The 13,349-nt window shown below is 42.3% G+C and overlaps 1 protein-coding gene across 4 annotated transcripts; it reads right to left on the bottom strand.

Moving 5' to 3' along the window:
- Nucleotides 1–2,978: 2,978 nt before the first annotated feature.
- LOC110521919 (protein mono-ADP-ribosyltransferase PARP9) lies at nt 2,979–10,415 on the bottom strand. 4 transcript variants are annotated; one of them, XM_021599879.2, is made up of 6 exons: nt 10,234–10,415; nt 8,131–9,008; nt 6,205–6,310; nt 4,107–4,582; nt 3,840–3,999; nt 2,979–3,659 (listed from the first exon to the last, which is right to left on the bottom strand). In XM_021599879.2, exons 2-6 carry the CDS (start codon nt 8,938–8,940, stop codon nt 3,409–3,411), a joined length of 1,803 nt encoding a protein of 600 aa, XP_021455554.1. In that variant the 5' UTR covers nt 8,941–9,008; nt 10,234–10,415; the 3' UTR covers nt 2,979–3,408. The 4 variants fall into 4 exon arrangements, with proteins under 4 accessions (XP_021455554.1, XP_021455555.1, XP_021455557.1 ...); XM_021599880.2 differs by having other exon boundaries at nt 2,980–3,659; nt 8,611–9,008; XM_021599882.2 differs by having other exon boundaries at nt 2,980–3,659; nt 8,938–9,008; nt 10,234–10,388.
- Between the last annotated feature and the right edge of the window lie 2,934 nt (nt 10,416–13,349).

Below are 13,349 nucleotides of genomic sequence, written 5' to 3'. Positions count from 1 at the left end.
CAAGTCGGCCATGGAGGAGGAGAGCCCACAGTCCTCTGGCTTGTCCGGAAGCAAGACGGTGTCCACGACATGGCTGGTTTTCCTTTTGTAGTCTGTGATTGTCTGTAGAACCTGCCACGTACATCTCGTGTCTGAGCCGTTGAATTGCGACTCCACTTTGTCTCTATACTGACATTTTACCTGTTTGATTGCCTTGCGGAGGGAATGACTACTCCGTTTGTTTTCTGCCATATTCCCAGTAACCTTGACCTAGTTAAATGTGGTGGCTCGCACTTTCAGTTTTGCACGAATGCTGCCATCTATCCACGGTTTCTGGTTAGGGAAGGTTAATAGTCACAGTGGGTACAACATCTCCGATACACTTCTTGATGAAATCAGTAACCGTCTCAGTGTATATGTCAATATTATTCTCGGAAACTACCCGTAACATATCCCAGTCCGAGTGATCAAAACTATCTTGAAGAGTAGATTCCGATTGGTCAGACCAGTGTTGAATAGTCCTTAGCACAGGTACTTTGTGTTGGAGTTTCTGCCTATAGGAAGGGAGGATCAAAATGGAATCGTGGTCAGATTTGCCGAAAGGAGGGCGGGGGAGGGCCTTGTAAGCATCCTGGAAGTTGGAGTAGCAATAGTAGTGTTTTTTCTGCACGAGTACTATAGTCAATATGCTGATAGTATTTTGGTAGCCTTTTCCTCAAGTTTGCTTTGTTAAAATCCCCAGCTACAATAAATGCAGCCTCAGGATATATGGTTTCCAGTTTGCACAAAGTCCAGTGAAGTTCCTTGAGGGCCGTCGTGGTATACGCTTGAGGGGGGATATACACGGCTGTGACTATAACCGAAGATATTATCTCCAAGAGAATTACGGTCGGCATTTGATTGTGAGGTATTCTAGGTTGGGTGAACAAAATGACTTGAGTTCCTGTATGTTATTACAATTACATCAAGTGTCATTAAATCTTGAAAACATACACCCCTGCCCTTCTTCCTGGAAAGATCTTTATTCCTGTTGGTGCGATAAACTGAGAATCCAGATGACTGAACATTAGCGAGTAATATCCTCGGAAGCGGTGGGTGGTGTGCCCACTTCCTAAGCCATTATATGGACTTGGTCTTTTACCAAATAGGGCTGTCTTCTGTATACCACCGCTACCTTGTCACAACACAACATTATCTGAAACGCATTAAGGAAGGAAGGAAATTCCATAAATAAACTTAAGGCACACCTGTTAATTGAAATGCCCATGAATGAGTAGGTGTGTCCAAACTTTTGACTGGGACTAAGTATTCAGACCTTTTGCTATGAGACAAAAAATTGAGCTCAGGTGCATCCAGTTACTTCCATTGATTCATCCTTGAGATGTTTCTACAACTCGGAGTCCACTTGTGGTAAATTCAATTTATTGGACATGATTTGGAAAAGCACACTCACAGGCCTATATAAAAAGGTCCCACAGTTGACAGTGTAGGTCAGAGCAAAAACCAAGCCATGAGGTTGAAGGAACTGTCCGTAAAGCTCAGAGACAGGATTGTGTCGAGGCACAAAACAATTCTGCAGCATTGACGTTTCAAGATCACAGTGGCCTCCATCATTCTAAAATGGAAGAAGTTTGGAACCCCCAAGACTCTTCCGAGAGCTGGCCGCCCAACCAAACCGAGCAATCGGGGGAGAAGGGCCTTGGTCAGGGAGGTTACCAACAACCCGATAGTCACTCTGACAGAGCTTCTCTGTGGAGATGGTAGAACCTTCCAGAAGGACAACCATATTTGCAGCACTCCACCAATCAGGCCTTTATGGTAGACTGGCCAGACGGAAGCCACTCCTCAGTAAGACACATGACAGACCGCTTGGAGCTTGGAGACTCGCAGACCATAAGAAACAAGATTCTCTGGTCTGATGAAGCCAAGATTGAACTCTTTGGCCTGAACGCCAAGCATCACGTCTGGAGGAAACCTGGAACCAAACATGGTGGTGGCAGCATCATGCTGTGGGGATGTCCTTCAGCGGCAGGGACTGGGAGACTAGTCAGGATGAACGGAGCAAAGTAGAGAGAGAGAGATCCTTGATGAAAACCTGCTCCAGAGCTCTCAGGACCTCCGACTAAGTACACGCCAAGACAACGCAGGAGTGGATTCGGGATAAGTTTCTGAATGTCCTTGAGTAGCCCAGCAAGAGCCCAGACTTGAACCAGATCAAACATCTCTGGAGAGACAGGAAAATAGCTGTGCAGCGATGCTCCCTATCTAACTTGACAGAGCTTGATGATCTGCAGAGAAGAATGGGAGAAACTCCCCAAATACAACTGGGCCAAGCTTGAAGCGTATCCCCAAGAAGATTCGAGGCTGTAAATTGTTGCCATAAATCAAATCAAATGTATTCATATAGCCCTTCTTACATCAGCTGATATCTCAAAGTGCTGTACAGAAACCCAGCCTAAAACCCCAAACAGCAAGCAATGCAGGTGTAGAAGCACGGTGGCTAGGAAAAACTCCCTAGAAAGGGAGGTGCTTCAACAAAGTAAAGGGTCTGAATACTTATGTAAATGTTATACTTCAGGTCATTATGGGGTATTGTGTGTAGATTGATGAGAAAAACAATTCAATCAATTTTAGAATAAGGCTGTAATGTAACAAAATGTGGAAAAAGTCAAGGGGTTTCTGAAAAGTCAATAATTTCTGAATGCACTGTGTATAAATTGACTGGATTTAAATGTCAAAACCTCTTTTGCATGGAAGCATTGGCTTCATCCGTACAGAAAGTGTGTCGACTTTCCAACCTGTATCACATAGTTTGCGGTTGCTAGCTGTTGGGTGGGGGAACATGTCATTGAAGAGGAGTGGGACAACATTCCACAATCAACTCTATGCAAAGGAGATATGTCGCGCTGCATGAGGCAGATGGTGGTCACAGCCGATACGGACTGGTTTTCTGATCCATCCCCATACTTTAAGGTATCTGTGACAGATGCATATCTGTATTCCCAGTCATGTGAAATCTGTAGATGATTCGGACCTAATTTATTTATTTAAATTGACTGATTTCCTTATATGAACTGTAAATCTTTGAAATTATTGCGTTTATATTTTTGTTCAGTATACATGCAAACCCACTGCTAAATTCATAACATACCCATTGAAACGGCAATAAAATTTAGTTGGCTGTAAACTGAAGCCGTAGTGCTAATACGGAGGCAGATAATTAAACTAAACTAAACCATGGCAAATCAAAAAACAATATACATGTGATGCAATTGTCAGAATTTTCTATACTGGTGTATCAAATCCAGTTTTCCTGCATAGACTATGGAGTAGACAATCACTGAACGAAATTAAGTTCTATATTTCATAGGACTTCATCGTTATTAGAACTTATGGGTTGAAGTTTTTTTTGTGCAGATGATCAGATATTCAGGTAGGGCCTGGTGACCATTGAAAATGACACGTGTTTACGCCCCCTTCCACGCTGTCATACAGGGTTAGGGGGTCTCCACCGGGGGTCTCCGGTGGCACAATAAGACCTGGTGTGCCAATAGTAGACTTCCCTGTCAGCACCTGTGCTGCAAAAAAGTACAGGTACTCTTCATCAGCCAAGCCCCTCCACAGCTTCTCTGTCCCATGCACGCTGCTACTGAAGTAGATCCCCTCTCCATGATTTTGCTCTGTGGATGAGAGTAACACATTACAAAATGTAAGAGAAAAAACACACAATTGAAACAAAAACATTGTGTGATAAGGTTGAATTATGTTTTAGCTGCAAAGTAGCTACAGGCATTTGCCTCAAAAAGCCTTGTGATTAGAAAATGTAATTCAATTTCTAGACTATAGGTGGCTTCTCTTACCGTCAGGTGGTGCAAACTCCCTCTGGAAGCCCACTCGGCTGACCAGGTCACAGTATTGCGCTGGCAGGCGCTGGTACATTCGTTGTGAAGAGGCAGACTGCAACTGTCTCTTCTTTAGCTCAAAGAGATGCTTCAGAGTGCTATTCTCCACCTTCTCAACCTGTAACATAAGATTCAGCCATATTTGATCAGTGCGGTAAATATCACAGATTGCACCTTTAATGTTAAATTAATGTTAAATCTGTAGTTTATTTTGTTAACACAGACCCTGACAATTTCAAGGCCGGAAAAATCGTCTGAGCTGTTGTTCTCTACAGGCGTCCTTGAGAAATTGTTGGACGATTTCAGGCCCATGTCACTCTCCTCTTTTTTTGCAAAATCCTCTTGGACTTTGCAGAAAATGGCTTCCAACTCTAACACAGAAGCTCTGACACCTCTAGAAGACCCCTGGATGATCACACCAGCACGACCATCTTTAAAGAACTCCTTAATGGAAACATTCCACTTGGTTTGAAGGGAAAGCAGCTTGTCAAATTCCCTCTGACCAAAGTGCTGTATGAAACCGTTGAGAATGGTGAAGTTCTCAGAGGGCATCATGAAAGCATAAGTGAGCCAACATTTGGCCTCCCTCAATATGTCATTGTGGGCACTGCTGAGCTTGATATACGGTGATGCACCTCCTCTTGGATATCGGCGTTCATTTGTAGCTCTGGACTCATAATGATCAGTTGTGTGCCCAAATCCTTGCAGATTCAAAGACATGAAAGCATACGTTAGCTCAAAAGTTGAAAGAAATACAGTGGCGTGAAAAAGTATGTGAACCCTTTGGAATTACCTGGATTTCTGCACAAGTCACAACAATAGACAAACAGTGTGCTTAAAACAAATAACACACACACACACACACACACACACACACACATTGTATTTTTCTTGTCTAAATTGAAAACATAATTTAAGATTCAGTGTAGGTTGGGAAAAGTATGTGACCCCTAGGCTTCTCCAAAAGCTAATTGGAGTCAGGAGTCAGCTAACCTGGAGTCCAATCAATGAGACTAGATTGGAGATGTTGGTTAGAGCTTCCTTGCCCTATATAAAAATAATTTTAAAAAATATATTTTTTGGAGTTTGCTATTCACAAGAAGCATTGCCTGATGTGAACCATGCCTCAAACAAAAATACCTAAGATTAAGAGTTGTTGACTTGCATAAAGCTGGAAAGGGTTCATCAGTCCACGGTAAGACATTGTCTATAAATGGAGAAAGTTCAGCACTATTGCTACTCTCCCTAGGAGTGGCCGTCCTGCAAAGGTGACTGCAAGAGCACAGCGCAGAATGCTCAATGAGGTTAAGAAGAATCCTAGAGTGTCAGCTAAAGACCTATATACATTTCTGTAACATGCCAACATCGCTGTTGACGAGTCTACAATATGTAAAACACTAAACAAGAATGGGAGGACACCACGGAAGAAGTCACTGCTTTCCCCAACAACAACAAAAAAAACATTTCTGCACGTCTGAATTTTGCAAAAGTTCACCTGGATGTTCCAGCGCTACTGGCAAAATATTCTGTGGACGGATGAAACTACAGTTGAGTTGTTTGGAAGGAACACACAACACTATGTGTGGCGAAAAAAAAGGCACAATATATCAACATCAAAACCTCATCCCAACTATAAAGTATGGTGGAGGGAGCATCAAGGTTTGGGGCTGCTTTGCTGCCCCAGGGCCTGGACAGCTTGCTATCATTGCCGGAAAAATGAAGTTTATCAAGAGATTTTGCAGGAGAATTAATTGAAACGCAACAGAAGTTGGGTGATGCAACAGGACAACGACCCAAAACACAGAAGTAAATCAACAACAGAATGGCTTCAACAGAAGAAAATATGCCTTCTGGAGTGGCCCAGTCAATCCTGACCTCAACCTGCTTGACATTATGTGGCATGACCTTGAGAACGGTTCACACCAGACATTCAAAGAATATTGCTAAACTGAAACAGTTTTGTAAAGAGGAATGGTCCAAAATTCCACCTGACCGTTGTGCAGGTCTGATCCGCAACTACAGAAAACATTTGTTTGAGGTTATTGCTGCCAAAGAAGGGTCAACCAGTTATTAAATCCAAGGGCTCACATACTTTTTCAACCGTGCACTGTGAAGGATTACACAGTGTGTTCAATAAAGACATGAAAAGGTATAATTGTTTGTTATTAGTTTAAGCACATTGTGTGTCTATTGTTGTGAACCTAGATGAAGAGCAGATCACATTTTATGACCAGTTTATGCAGAAATCCAGGTATTTCCAAAGGGTTCACATACAACAAGAAAAAGTATGTGTTCTGTTGATAAACACATTATATTAACATACCCCTTAGTCTACTTTTGATCGGGATCTTGCCTTGAGAGGCAGCACTGTTGGAGGGGCTAGAATATTGTGTTGCGCCTTGAAGAGATTTCAGTTGATTTTCAAAAGCCTGTGGAAAAGAGCAGAAATATGTGAGAAACTGGCGAGTTATCGGTTGAGTCTGCTGCAACGGCTGGATAAATCAAATCAAATCAAATCAAATTTTATTTGTCACATACACATGGTTAGCAGATGTTAGTGCGAGTGTAGCGAAATGCTTGTGCTTCTAGTTCCGACAATGCAGTAATAACAAGTAATCTAACTAACAATTCCAAAACTACTGTCTTGTACACAGTGTAAGGGGATAAAGAATATGTACATAAGGATATATGAATGAGTGATGGTACAGAGCAGCATAGGCAAGATACAGTAGATGGTATCGAGTACAGTATGTACAAATGAGATGAGTATGTAAACAAAGTGGCATAGTATAGTATAAAGTGGCTAGTGATACATGTATTACATAAGGATACCGTCGATGATATAGAGTACAGTATATACGTATGCATATGAGATGAATAATGTAGGGTAAGTAACATTTATATAAGGTAGCATTGTTTAAAGTGGCTAGTGATATATTTACGTCATTTCCCATCAATTCCCATTATTAAAGTGGCTGGAGTTGAGTCAGTGTCAGTGTTAGTGGTGGCTGTTTAACAGTCTGATGGCCTTGAGATAGAAGCTGTTTTTCAGTCTCTCGGTCCCAGCTTTGATGCACCTGTACTGACCTCGCCTTCTGGATGATAGCGGGGTGAACAGGCAGGCCGTTCTCCCTCTGCTCTCATTTCCCCAGACACAAACATTCACAGGTGTTTCACTCAGTCACTGTCTCAGGGCACAAGTAACCCCTTCTCCAAACAACATGTATGAATCCGTGACTAGTCATTGTTGTTCCATCTAGTTATTTATTCCCTGTCAACTTTGCTGAGGCCATATGGTTGTTTGTCTGTCTACATGGCGATGTTTAGTAGGCTTACTTTGTCTGTCTGTATAATTATTCCATTGCTGACGACAGCTGTCGTTATGTCGTAATCCAAGCCCATGCTTGGAAAATAAAATGAGAACTGTAGATTAATTTGATTGTACAAATGTGGCGTAAGTGTCGGGAGAGAAAAGCTTTGCTCCTCTTGAAAGGGCAACAATCTGGGGCAAGCGAATTAGCCTACCATCATCTAAATCTGTGTCTGTAATAAATGCAGTTGTAGCCAGCCATGCATTAGGCTATTTAATTGCCTATTCCGTTGATGATTTACTTACTTAGTCCTATTAAATTATGTGCATTTTCACCTGTCAGGGTTGTTTAACAATGTGGGTGAATGAGTGAAGGAACATAACGATACACTTTGAGATGCACTCAGTAATAGCTCAGTAATGCACACTTGAGGTATAGGCTTTAAAGCACACCTCCAGGTTTTCCGATCACAAGTAAATGTGATTACGAGTATCAGGTGTGATATATAACAGATACAATTACGAGTATGACGATATCGGCCCACCCCTACTGGTAACTCTGCTACAGTTGAAGCCAGAAATTGACATCCACTTAGGTTGGAGTCATTAAAACTCTTTTTTTTTTTGTGCCCCTGGGTTTCAATAACATCACCATATTTGTGGTTGTTTTTTAAGTAATTCCACATCTCTTTCTGGATGCCTTGGTCAGCAGCTTTCAGGATTGCTTTGGATATTACCCCAGTTGACAAATTTAGGTCATTAGAAGTTGTGTTCACAATGCTGAGTGTCCGTCAATAAAAGATTAGCAAGAAAGAAAATCATGTCATCAATTTTGTTTCAGATATTTAGAGATGCCAAAAATGTACCAATTCCACAATCAATATCATTTACCACATTATGCTATGTATCATTCCTATGCTCTATTTTCTATTATTTGACCTGCTCTCTCTCGATGTATCCTTTTTTGATGGTCAGACTGACACTCCCAAGCTGAACCGTGGGTGTTGAAAAGGGTTTGGTGGAGCCTTTCCCGTGGCTCCTTGCAGCTTGACTGTATGAAGCCTTAGGTGGCTGCCCCTGAGCATCCACTGGTTGACTATGTGAATCCGAGGACCCCAGTATTTGACGGCACGCTCTCTCCATCTCCCTGACCGATGGCTCATCATGATTAACTAGACAAACCTCTAGTGGAGCACCAGAATAATTTGAATCATGGTACTCTTTCAGGGTTTTAACAATGACGTCTGCACAGAGTGGCAAGGGATAGTTTAAGAGGCCAGAACTTATGGCAGGAATGGCAACGGACTGCAGATTATCTTGCTTGACCACTTTCAGAATGCTTAAAACAGCCCTTTGGAGTTGTGGTGTGACTTTATAAACTTCAGATTTTCTGTTGTTGTATGGAAGGTTTGGACCCACAGCATGAATGATCTTCCTGCATGGAAGGTATCCGGGTGGGGCGATGACAGCATCTCCTATTGACAACTTTCCTTTTCTGAAAATGTACTGGTCACTTTCTTGCTGGATAGCTGGGCCACCAGCATCGCTAAGCGCTTTTGCGAGACCTCCACAATGCTTTAGCCTGTTGTTGGATAGATGTATAGAAAACCTTTCCTCGGGGAAGACAGAGGGCTTCCTCGACTGCCCTGCACAGGTGGCATCTACACCATGGAGCACAGTAGTGCATCCAAACTTGCTTTGCAGGACGTTAGTCAGAGCTGATCCACATTGGCCTAAGATGCTAACCATCTCTTCCTCTAGAGGGATATTCAATGACTTGGCCTTGGCTCACACAGCATAGGGAATCCAATGTTAACCTGTAAAGAACAAACATTTGAGTAAGATAATTTTAGCATATTACATTCAGAGATGAAAACCCACTGAGCACACACTGGTTGAATGAACGTCGTTTCCACAGAAGCAACATGTAATAGACGTTGAAATTACCTCTGTGCATAGTGCCCTTACAAAAAAAGATTGTAGTTTTGCAGTAAAAGTGCAGTATCTGCAGTCAACTGTGGTATTTTGGATGCAATAATTGCAGAATAACTGCAGTTACACTGCACTCTAACTGCAGTTACAATGCAAAATTACTGCAGTAAAAAGTTTTTATTTTGGAGTTTTATATTTCTTTCCTAAGGGTGTGTACATTTGTTTTTGTATCATTAAGGAGGAGGCTATAATCAAAACTGAAAGTAAACTGACCACGTTAAATAATAATATATATGTATATATATTTAACGTGATCAGTCATGTCAGTTTACATTCAGTTTTGAGATATATATATAGATATTTATTTATTTAGTAACGACCCTGGGTTTACAAGCGCGGATATCGACTGCCGCTTGAGCATGCTTTTGGGGCACAGTCGAGCGCGTTCCTATAAGACGTAGAGTCGCAAGCTAGAGCAGGGACGCTCTCTTTGAAAGGAGGGAGTAGTGTAACAGTCGGAGAAGTGTAATAGTCGATGGCGCGCTGGACTTCGGGCTAGAAGGTCGAGGATTCGAGGCCTGCTCCCTGCCTGTTTCATTACACACACACAAACAAACATTTTTTCAATTTTGAATTGGGTATTGAATTTGAGTCTGTGGGAAATAAAGTTGTGGCAACGTATGTATTTGTATCCATTAGCTACTGACTGTTCCAGCTGTACAACAGTGACAGTTTACTTTATTAGGGAAAGTGTGCACTCAGGAATTGTATTCGCAGCTGTCTCCAAACTGGCAGCCGGGGGGCTAAAGCTAATCGGGGACGATATCTGTTTTGTAAATTGCCCAGCTAAGTCAGTCTAAAAGAAAGCAACAAATAGGCTAGTCAACCATAAATGCATCCAAAACACACATGTCCACTAGCAGGCTAGCCCACTAACACAACGTCAGTTGACTTGGGCTAACTTTCAAACTAACTAAATCGAAGTCAGTTTCCAAATGACACGATCACGCCAGAACACTAACTGTTAGTTTGTCACAATACTTTAACAAAATCAATCGAACCAACAACTAGAGTTGTAAGGAAATTGTGACAGTATTATAGCCTACTCACCTCACAGCAACGAATGTTTTATGGAATTAACAACGGACTAAAAGTCCATTTATACTTGATCAGAAAAATGTGTCCAGAGGCGCTGTATGGATGTTGTGATACAATTTCCCCACATCGCCCTGCGCCTGTCAAATGTTGTAACAATAAAGGAAAGCTATGTAAAGCTTCGCATTGACATGATTGGTTGACAGTAGGTGAGGGCGGGAGGTCCTGTTGACAACTTCCTACACAACAGCTCTGCGATGCTCCGCAAGAAGTACGAATGCCCTGACTTCTACAGAGGACATATTGTTTTGATGTTAAATGACGAGTCATTGATGCGACTAACCAATCTTGTTCAGCACATTGTAATATACCTATGTATATCAAGCACACCAGTAAAAACGCTGGTGTTGCAGTAATTAAGATTTACCAACAGATGGCATCAACGTGCCATTTTACACGCTTAACATCTTCCATACCTTAAGGGAACATTTCGGCATTTCGTGTATGATCAGTGAGAAAGTCCATATTTTTATTTTATTTTACCTTTATTTAACCAGGTAGGCAAGTTGAGAACAAGTTCTCATTTACAATTGCGACCTGGCAAAATTGCGATATTGCAAATGTACGGTCCCTTACCAGACGTCCGAAATCGTTTGTAAAATTCGCGGTCGGCGTCGGGCCGTGCGGTAGGTCCGGACCTACCGGGAAGTCATCGAATGAACTTTGTCAGACGTTCGGTTTCCGTTTAAAAAAAAAAAAAAAGTTTTGGAACGTTTTTCCGCCGTCCCGGAAATTCCCACCAGATGGCATACGGAATCATATGGCAATTTGGCAAAACATCACGAGGCACGACGGGGCCTTATCTCAAAAAAAAATATTTCGAAGCCGAAACTTGGTGAGCGTAGGTTTGGCATAATGGGCAGTTGGCCCCGAACGGGATGGCGTCTAGGCCTCGACGGTTTTTGAGTTACGGCCATTTTTCTGGGATTAAAGGCTTAAAATGGAAATAGATAAATTATTTTTCCACTTCAGGTCAAAGTCAAGGAGCCTCCGGTGTCAATAAAAAAAGAACCAGCCATTTATCTATCGTCATTTAAGAGAAACGGAACAATGACAAATTGGTGATGGTCACAAATAGGCATTTTTTTTTTTCAACAGTTACAGATCCAGTTGCAGGGTGTTCATACGAATCTTTTTAAAGTGTGCTGCGGAGCTCTGCGACATTTCTGTGATTTTCTATGATTTTCTGAAATAACACAATAACTCAGTTCTTAACGTAAAGACTTAAAACTCAGGATTATGTAAAGGCATACCCCAATCAGGATATGAGTTTATTTATAGCTTCCTGTGCCAACCAGAAGTGCCTTAAATGGTGTCATAGTGGCTGTTTCCAAGGGTTAAAAAGGTCAGATCTTTTCAAAACTTCATATGTGTGATTAGGCAACCCCCATAAACTGTAAGTCAGTCATTTCTCCCAACAGATGTCAAAGAAAAGCTCTCACACACACACACACACAGCAAGGATGGAGTGACAAAGTGCGGTGCTTAAAGACACAGAGAGCAGGCAATGCAATGCATTACCATAATCCCTAGGCCGTGCCGAGTTCAACGAGATATCCCGCTTGACCGTAGCTCGCTCGGTCTAGGCGCAGCGACCATTAGAATAGTAGGCCCAAAATGAAGCCTGCCCCACAATGTCATTTGCTTTTGGGTGACAGTGAGAGAACCGTTAGGGTGAGAAGAAAAATTCCACCACAGGAATGTTCCCAAGGTCCTCCCGATCTGAACAAGCCTAACCTTGACCGTGTGGCATTAACCCTTCACAGTAAAACAGGGTTTTTTGATCTCACAGATTACAGTGTCATCTCTCCCCATAGGAATACATAGCCTGCACCACAAAATTCAACCTGAAGCCTATATGGGTTATGAATGCCGTATGAACCTGTCTTCGGTACCAGTCCATCAGGCCACTATGAGGTCTACCTGTGTTGATTCTAAGCTTCCTGGACCAACCGGAAGTGGTTAAAATGCCCCTAAAAGTGTTTACCCATACCCTGCCTGCAGTTTGATAGACATGGTGCATTCAACCCTGTGTAGATCAGTCAATTCTTAACGTAAAGACTTAAAACTCAGGATTCTGTAAGTGGCCATGTCAATCAAGACATGTGTTGATTTATAGCTTCCTGTGCCAACCGGAAGTGCCATAATTAGTGTCTCAGGGGCTGTTTCGAAGGGTTAAAAAAGTCAGATCTGTCCAAAACTTCATATATGTGATTAGGCAACCCCCATGAACTGTAAATCAGTCATTTTTCCCCAAAAAAATCAAAGGAAAAAAAAATCACACTAAAACACAACTTGGAAGGAGGGACGTATTGGGGTGCGTAGAGACAGACAGTGGCTGCAATAGTTAGCTTTGTTCGAGCTAAAAAAGAACGGTCGGACCTAGAATTCCGAAACTTTAGAAACCTGTTCTAGACCTCCGGTCGATGGTGCGTGGTGAGTTACGTGGCTCTAGACGGTTCTCGGACCGAGAAACAGCCTCGTACATTTGCAATAACTTCAATTCATTTTTGCATCACGAAAATGACGACGTTTAGAAAAGTCTCAGAGACGCAAGGCTAGGTGCGTTGAAACCGGCTCGGCCCATAGAGACGGACCCCAACGTTTCTGTCCGATAGCTCGTTCAAGGACCCCGTAGCAAGGCATGGAAATAAGTGGATTTTCAGCACCAATTAGGGTTTTTCTCGGACACCAAATGACCTATCGAGCCGAAACTCGGGATTCGGGGTCGCCTCAGCTAGGCCAACACATAACATAAGAAATGGACCCGCAGCTAGAATGTAACTACGTGTTTTATGGTTTTTTAATGGTTTGAACCGAAGGCGTTGTGAATTTTGGGCCAGCTCTGAAGTATGTAATAGTTGGCTACTAAACGAGTTGGAAAAAGTGGGTTTGGTGTCAGTTTGTATCAGTTTGGTGGTCAGAATGATATCTAATTGACTGATGGACTCTTGTCCACTTGAATCTTGTACATTTGCAATATGATTCTATAGTGAAAAAACATCACCAAAAGCGACATTCTGAAATCAACCCAAACGAGCGATTGAGATGACCCAGAATCACTGCAAAGC

The sequence above is a fragment of the Oncorhynchus mykiss genome, chromosome 30 (genome assembly GCF_013265735.2).
Source record: "Oncorhynchus mykiss isolate Arlee chromosome 30, USDA_OmykA_1.1, whole genome shotgun sequence".
NCBI lineage: Eukaryota > Metazoa > Chordata > Actinopteri > Salmoniformes > Salmonidae > Oncorhynchus > Oncorhynchus mykiss.
Note: the sequence above shows the minus strand (reverse complement) of the source record. Positions and strands in the feature narration are given on the sequence as shown.